The following is an 8,707-nucleotide window of genomic DNA, read 5'->3' on the forward strand; positions in this document are numbered from 1 at the left end:
ATGAAACAAATGGTTTATACATCAAATAAATTACAACTCGAACCTTACTACATAAATCACTCACTCTCATATGAACAACTGAATATGTAAATCTTGAACTAACTCTTCAACATGAACAAACCCTAAACTGATGATTAAAGAACGAGAGAAAGAGAACTCTGCAAAATATCTTGATGTGAATGAGACAAACAGTCTCCAGCTACCAAATATATACCCGGGTCACTAACACCATGGATACATCCATAACCCAGATTATAACCCGCGTATAAACCCGACATAACCTGCACACTTTTCATAAAACACCCACACAAGTATATAAAATACAATACTTACCCTGAATCCTTTATAAATTAATGTTTAAGTTTGATATTAAAACCTTTACTTTTCTCAACATCCCCCCTCAAACTATACATTAATTTCAGAAAACAATTTTTATTTACTTTTAAAAACATTAACCATATTAAGTCTGTTCACAATATATTCATGTTGACTTACTACCAAGAGACTTGGTCAAAATATCTGTATTTTGTTCTGAAGACAAAATTTTATTAACTTTTAATATTCCATTTTCAATTTTTTCTCTTACAAAATGTAGATCAATTTCAAAGTGTTTTGTTCTTTCATGAAAGACAGGATTCAAAGCAAGCTTAATTGCCGACTCATTATCACAAAAAATATTTACAGGTAACTTTGGTTTTATATTCAAATCAAAAAGCAATTTTAAAATCCATATAACTTCACAGGTTATGTTGCCTAGAGCCCTATATTCAGACTCTGTGGAGGAGCGAGAAACAGTACTCTGTTTCTTGCTCTTCCAAGAGACCAGTGACCCTCCTATATACACACGATAACCTGTTACTGACCTACGGCTAAATAATCATTTAGCCCGGTCAGCATCAACAAAACCAACTAAATCAAATGAATTTGTTTTAATTAGATGAATACCCATACCTGGACCATTTTTCAAATACATCAATAATCTGAAAGCAATATTAACATGAGACTTGTAGGGCCTATGCATGTACTGACTTAACAGCTGAACATCATACGAAATATCAGGCCTTGTAATAGTTAGATAAATCAACTTTCCAATAAGCTTTTGATATTCAGTTATATCAACCAAATAATCTGATTTATCCAGATCTGATTCTCTTTTAATAACAAGATTGGATTCTAAAGGAGTTTTAACAAGTTTGCATGCAAGCATTCCAAATTCATGGAGTAACTCCATACAATATTTTCTTTGATTAAGACTGATACAATTATCAGTTCTTAAAACTTCAATACCAAGAAAATACTTCAAATCACCAAGATCCTTTATTAAAAACTATGCTTTAAGAAAATTTTTGACATTATTTAACTCAGTTTCATTGTTTCCAGTTAAAATAATATCATCTACATAAACAAGAAGAACTAGAAAAGAATCTTGAAAAATTCTAACAAACAAGGAATAATCATTCATACTTTGTTTGAATGCAAAGCTGGAAAGAGAAGAGCACAACTTCTCATTCCATTTTCTAGGGCCTGCTTACGTCCATAAAGAGATTTCAATAGTCTACACACTCTAGTATCAACCTTTGAATGATACCCTTCAGGTTGACTCATAAAAACACTTTCAGATAAGTTTCCATACAAAAACGCATTATTAATATCAAGTTGAAAAAGAGGCCAAGAATTATGAACAACCAAAGAAAGAACCACTCTAACTGTTACAATTTTGGCCATAGGTGAGAAAGTATCTTCATAATCTATTCCTTTCCTTTGATCATATCCTTTAGCAACAAGTCTGGCCTTATATCTTTCTATATCACCATTAGACTTATATTTAATCTTATATATCCATCGACAACTTTTCTATCTTTGGGAAGATTAGTAATTTCCCAATTGTTATTTCTATAAAGGGCCTCCATTTCCTCATTCATGGACTTTATCCAATTTGGATCAAGGACTGCCTCACTATAACTCTTTGGTTCAATAGTTTTATTAAGACTTGAAACAAAACAAAAAGTATCATTATCAAGAGCTGAATAGTTAACAGATCTTTCTATACCATATTTATGTTTTCCTTCAATAACATAGTCACTAAATCTAACTGGCATGTGAATACTACGTCCAGATCTAGTTTCCCTAGTTGACAAACTATCAGAAGGATCAGAATTATTTAAAACATTTTCCTCAGTCAATGTAGAAGAACCTGCAAACATCTCACCAGTGGGAGGCACATATGCCTCACCAGTCCGGTTGCTGACATCAGAGGGACATGTCTCATCCAAGTCATGGTCTGCATTAGCACCATCCAACTGATGGTTGCTATCCAGGTTTTCTACCCTAGTGTTATCAAGAATAGAACTAGAATTTAATGACTCATCATAGGAAAACAAATCATTTGGATTCATATGAATATTAGATCTATTAGTCAAAGATGAAGATTTAAGCTTGAAAGGGAACACAGACTCATAGAACTTTACATCCCTGGAAATAAAAACAAGATTTGAGTCAAGACTAAGAACTTTGTAACCCTTTTTATCAGAAGAATATCCAAGAAAAATACACTTATCAGCTCTTTCAGAAAATTTGTCTGAATTATTCAATTTAGTGGCAAAACATAAACAACCAAACACTCTGTCACACCCCCAAACCAAGGATGGCGGAAACGTCCGGGGGTGGAGGACTTCATTGTATAGTATCATAACAACAATTTCAATAGTGATCAAAGTAACCATAACCAACATAAATATAATTGAAAAAGTTACATCATTGTATGAATTACATGTTTATGAATCAATTACATTATGTTGATAAAATATGAAATGTTTGACGCCTTAACGTCCCATCCTCAAAAGCACTTGTTTACCTGTTTAGTGATTTCCTGAGAATACAAGTAGTTTTGAAAGAGTGTCAACAATTAAGTTGGTGAGTTCATAAACTTTTGTATGTAGTTATGAAACCTTTTCTTGTAAAAGTAATGTTCGTTCCAGAAAATCCAATATTTTCCTTAATATGTAAATGTAGTATTAAAACCCAAAGACCGAAATGTATAAGTAATTTGTCATACTTATAGTAAAACATTGCAAGTTTAAATTGACATAAACTCGTTTGATTTTAATGAAATCCCCGTAAATTCTATGTTTGTTAATACCACATGTGAGTTATTATAACCATGCTATGACCTAGTTGGCATGTAACGATGTTCTTCAGGCGTCGGAAATGTTATGAAATTTGTCACCCCAGACCTGCCGGTCTAGCTGTTGCATGCAGCTTAGGTGTGGGTTTGTCAGACCCAATATAGATCTATACACAAGTATCACACTCTCCCTCGAGGAGACTCTGGTTATAATACAGGACTTATTTGTAAATTGAAGCGAATGTCTCACAAAAGTCATTAACGAATTTACGTGTAGTGTAATGAAAACTCCTTTTGTATAAATGTACCCTTTAGTAATGAGTTTGTTATGTAAATGTATCATAAACTATACCTATTATTGTTTATCACAACAAGGGTAATAGTAGTGTTCATAAACTATAATTGTCATAGCTTACCAAATGTTTGTGTATAATGGATGTAAACTTTGTTTATAAAAATTAATTATTTACCATACTTGTGAAGGTAAAAATCCATTTGTTTTCTGATGTATATCTAATTACCAAGACAAAATGACATATAATGTAATAATATATGATTACATAATGATATACACCTTGCTCAACAAGTTACAAGGTGTAAATGAAATTGATGGTATTTTTCTAATGATAACATTTCTGTTTCTGTTCTTAGAAAATTTATAGAAAAATCATCAAAGGTCTAAATCAAAACCCGCAAATTCTGTGAGTTTAGAAAATATGTCTAGTTTGTTCATAAATTTTCTCATGATTTTTAGTGATATCCAACTTATGTGAAAAAGTCCATAATCACATACTGGTCCGGATTTGTTCTTGAAATGATAGGCAGTTTTGTAAAAATCACCATAAATTGTAGACAAATCATATGGAGATGTGCAAGTAGTCATTTTAAAGGTATGAACCTGAACTATATGCGCCTGAAACAGTTTTGAAAACTAAAATGTTTGAGTTGACCAAAACAGTCCGTGAATGGAGTTAAACGTTTCTGTTGAAGACTGTTAAATGAGTTTAGTTGTGTTTTTGGTGTTTTAACTTGTATCCCCCCCCCCCTTAAAACTTAAGAAAAACATGAAAATGTAGGGGTATGAACTCACCTTATGTGTTATTAGAGGATGGATGTTGGAGGAGAGAAGTGTTCAACTCAAGAACACTTAGAAGATGCCTTGACGAATCGAGAACCTAACATGAAGGTGACGATGTTTGTGTAAGATTATTATGATTTTTAGTGGAAGGATGTGTAATAATCATAATAAGAATGAATTATACTTACCAAGAGTGGAAGAAAGTTGATAATCAGCCTTGGAAGTCTTGAAATTGAGAGAGAATGGTGAGAGAATTTGGAGTGTGATCCTTGGAGGAAAATGAGAGAATGAAAAAAGTATGAAGATAGGTGATGGATTTTTATACTTAGACAAGGAGTGGGGCTGGTCATGTAGTGGATATGAGTTGGTCATGTAGTGGGTAAGAGCTGGTCATGTAGTGGGAAAGAGTTGGCCATGTAGTGGGTGTGAGTGGTGGCATGTGTCATAAAGTAAAGTAAAGTCACCTTTCCACCTCAAGCACCTCACCCACTAATTATTGGTATGAATGGCCCTTAAAACGTGGGGGTTACTGAAATATGGAGTTCTAATTGTAAAAATAAAGTTTTCGGTGAAAATCCCGCGTTAAAATGATGAAAAACGGGCCTAAAACGAAGTCGTAGCCGAAAACCGGGGAAGAAAGAGCTGTCTGCGAGACCTCTCGCATGGACCCGTCTGTGAGGCTTCGGACAGCAGGCTCAGGCCGAGGCTTCGGTTCAGCAGCTAAGGCCGAGGCTTTGGTTCAGCAGGGCTTGGGCCGAGGCTTCGGTCCTGTAGAGTGGGTTTCGGGTCCTTAAGGCTATTTCACCCGTTTTTACCCCGTTTCAAGCGATTTTTGACCCGGTTAAGGGTCGAGATGACCCGAATGATTACAAAAAGTTAAAGGAACTTTTGAGAGAGATTTGAGAGAGATTCGGGAGAGATTTGGGAGAGATTTTAATAGAGAGAGATTGAGGGAAAGAGATTGAGAGAGGTTTCGTTTGTGATATTTTTGAGTGTCCGGCTTCGCAACGTAAGGTCCATAACCCCCGTTAAGCCATGATTTAGTGTCCTACACAATCCCGATGATTGTGCAATAGTGTTTTATCGCTTTTGTTCGTTGTTTAGCACTGTTAAGGCCAAGGAAAATCAAACACATGAATTTTCCAAATGAGGTTTTCTCATTAAAATAGCGAATTGTACAGTGATTACATAACATAAACCCTAACATACAAGGGTTAATGGAGTTGACCGGTTTAAATTGTTGACTTTGTTTGACTTTGACTTGACCGAAATTTGACGGTTGTCACACACTCTAAGTTTATCAAAAACTGGAACACTATTATAAACAAGTTCATGAGGAGAAGCACCATTTAAAACAGAAGTAGGAGTTCTATTGATTAAAAAACTGAGGTTAAAACTGCATCTCCCCAATATTTAAGTAGGATAGTAGACTGAAACATAAGGGACCTAGCAACATTCAAAATGTGTCTGTGTTTTCTCTCCACAACCCCATTTTGTTGTGGAGTATGAACACAAGAAGTTTGATGCAAAATTCCTTTTGACTCAATTAAAAATTTCATCCTGTTATTTAAAAATTCAGTCCCATTATCTGACCTAACAGTTTTAATTTTAACACAAAATTGATCAAGAAGGATATTAAAGAAAACAACAATACAATCATAAACTTCATCTTTGGACCTCAACAGATAGACCCAAGTAGCCCTAGTATAATCATCCACAATGGTTAAAAAAATATCTGAATCCTTCAACAGTTGTCACCCTATAGGGACCCCAAACATCTAGATGAATCAACTCACCAAGTTTAGAAGTAGAGTGTTGACTAACAGGAAAGGGTTCTCTAGTTTGTTTAGCTTTATGACAAACATCACATGGACGAAGACTTTCATTACCAATTCGAAGTTTGGTTTTTAAAACACCCAAAGCTTGATCAGAAGGGTGACCAAGCCTATGGTTCCAAGTTAGTTTGGACACACAACAAACAGAAGAGGACTTAGACAGACTAGAAGAAATACCTGAAGGTACACTATTTATGTAATAGAGACCCCCAGACTCTTTACCATTCCCCACCATCACCTTTGACTGTAAACCCTGAATTTTACAACTTTGTTCATTAAACACAACTTCACAATTACTATATTTGCAAACCTTATGAACTGACAGTAAATTCACATTGAAATCAGGAACAACAAATACATCAAACAGGGTTAAAGAATCAGACAAATTCAGATTACCAATTTTCACAATTTTAGCAGATGTACCATTAGGATGACTAACTACTAAATCTAATTTTGATACATCCAAAGTATCATGAAGAAGTGACTCAGAAGCAATCATATGTTGATTAGCTCCTGAGTCAACAATCCATTTAGGTGAATTAACAGAAGCATTAAAAGCTTGAAATAAACAAGTACCTGCCATATTAGCACGGACAGATGACTCTTCATTGACATGTCTATCACCAATTAGTTGCAAAAACTTGACATATTGATCCTTAGTGAGTTGATGAAACTCAGAATCCCCATTAGAAACAGGAAAATTAGAAGTACTTCCATTTCCAGAAGAAGTAGTAGAAGAATTAGCAGAAAAAATTTTCACAAAATTATTCTGATTACTATTTTCATTTCTTGGTTTAAAGTCCTTGGAATATCCAATCAACTTATAACACTTCTCTATAGTATGTCCTTTAATACCACAATTCTTACATTGAACAATTTGACCCTTATTTTTAGCATTAGATCTGTTATTAATTCTGCTATTAAAAGCAGTGGACTGAGTCTTTGTCACAGATTGAGATGACTGAAAAGAAGACAAGGATCCATTCCTTTGAAGGGATTCTTCCCTTGACACAATAGAGAAAGCAATTTTTACATTAGGTAAAGGGTCCATTAATAAAATGTGACTTTTGACTTGATTGTAAGATTCATCTAGACCAGATAAAAACTGCATAAGCTTCATGAGATTAGAATGATCTTTAAGTTTAACAGAAGCATCACAAGTACACTTAGTTAAGCTAGTAAGACCATCAAATTCCTTCCACAAAGAATCAAGCTTATTGAAGTAATCTGACAGAGACACACCATTTTGTTTAAGAGAATTAATTTGTTGGTGAATGTTAAACACAACTGACCCATCAGATTTATTATAGGTTTCAAAAAGATTTTCCCAAATTTCTTCTGCAATCTCAGAATAAGCTTGACTTTGATAAATGGATTCAGAAATGGAAGACAAGAGCCAAGAGCAAACAACATCATTGGCCCTATCCCATTTAGACTGTTTGGAATCATCAACCTTACTTTTCTTAAAAGTTCCATCTACAAAACCAACTTTATTCCTGGCCTTAAGAGCTCTAGAAATAGAACTTCTCCATAGTCTAAAGTTTTCATTTCCAGTTAATTTTGTTGTAATAATTGATGTAACAGCATTGTAAGATAGATGAATGTAAAGAGGATCATCAAAATTGATTTGATCATCCTTTCCACTTCCACCAGGTGGATCAGTAGAATCACCAGACATATACAAAACACAATACAAAACATAGAAAGAAAACAAGAACTCACTTTTGTACTGATATTAAGTCCAGATGGTCACCACATATGTCGGGGCCCAAGACAACCAGTATAGAAGGAACTAATCAAGCAAAAAGGAACAAGAAAAGTAACTGGTGTACACATGACACCAGGATCTTCCAAAAAAGATATCAAAAAGAGGAAGAAAGGAACAAGAGATTTCTCACAGTGGTGAAGATAACAGACGAAGGAATCGACTATCCTTATCCGTTCCCTACTAGGGTTTTTCGTGATAAAATCCGACCCTAGAGAGTTATTTCAGATAAGAAGATTAATCGATTAGGTTTTTCCAATCAATGACGATCCACAGGAGATACAAAAGTCACAGAACACAAGAAACCCACAGTAGATACCTGCGATCACACAAACAAGTCTCGCAGTACCAGGATCTAGAAATAACGGAACAAAGAACAAGTTCGAATTGACTTCACAGGAATAAACCCAAAATCAGATCGAACGATCAACAGTTTATGGCTAAATAATATAAGAGTTCAGAGGAACACTTAGATCTATCAACAACAAATTGATTCAAAACAAAAAACGTAAAAGAAGCAGAAGATACCTGACAATCAAGTGATGAACGAACTCGTTGAGCGTTGTAAGAAGAAGAACGAAACCTTGCTCTCATACCATCTAAAAAATCTAAACAACCCAACTATTTCCCAACTTCATCATTTCATTCACTATGAAACAGATGGTTTATACATCAAACAAATTACAACTCAAACCTTACTACATAAATCACTCACTTTCATATGAACAACTCAAACCTTACTACATAAATCATTCACTATGAAACAGATGGTTTATACATCAAACAAATTACAACTGAATCTGTAAATCTAGAACTAACTCTTCAACATGAACAAAACCTAAACTGATGATTAAAGAACGAGAGAAAGAGAACTCTGTAAAATATATTGATGTGAATGAGACAAA

At 34.3% G+C, this 8,707-nt stretch overlaps 1 protein-coding gene across 1 annotated transcript; it reads right to left on the bottom strand.

Moving 5' to 3' along the window:
* Positions 1–1,802: 1,802 nt before the first annotated feature.
* Positions 1,803–7,715, bottom strand: LOC145125721 (uncharacterized). The gene is made up of 3 exons (XM_079061146.1): positions 6,348–7,715; positions 6,215–6,290; positions 1,803–2,578 (listed from the first exon to the last, which is right to left on the bottom strand). Exons 1-3 carry the CDS (start codon positions 7,713–7,715, stop codon positions 1,803–1,805), a joined length of 2,220 nt encoding a protein of 739 aa, XP_078917272.1.
* Positions 7,716–8,707: the final 992 nt, after the last annotated feature.

Source organism: Lactuca virosa, chromosome 1, assembly GCF_052849685.1.
Source record: "Lactuca virosa cultivar CGN04683 chromosome 1, Lactuca_virosa_CGN04683_v6, whole genome shotgun sequence".
In the NCBI taxonomy this organism is placed as follows: Eukaryota; Viridiplantae; Streptophyta; class Magnoliopsida; order Asterales; family Asteraceae; genus Lactuca; species Lactuca virosa.

What these genes read in the sequence shown, in the direction of transcription:
- LOC145125721 (XM_079061146.1), bottom strand. Translation starts at nt 7,715, where the DNA reads ATGTCTGGTGATTCTACTGATCCACCTGGTGGAAGTGGAAAGGATGAT. An exon ending in ATTTACTGTCAGTTCATAAG is followed by an intron (nt 6,291 to 6,347) that starts GTTTGCAAATAT and finishes TGTAAAATTCAG; the next exon opens with GGTTTACAGTCAAAGGTGAT. An exon ending in CATAAATAGTGTACCTTCAG is followed by an intron (nt 2,579 to 6,214) that starts GTATTTCTTCTA and finishes TGAATAATTCAG; the next exon opens with ACAAATTTTCTGAAAGAGCT.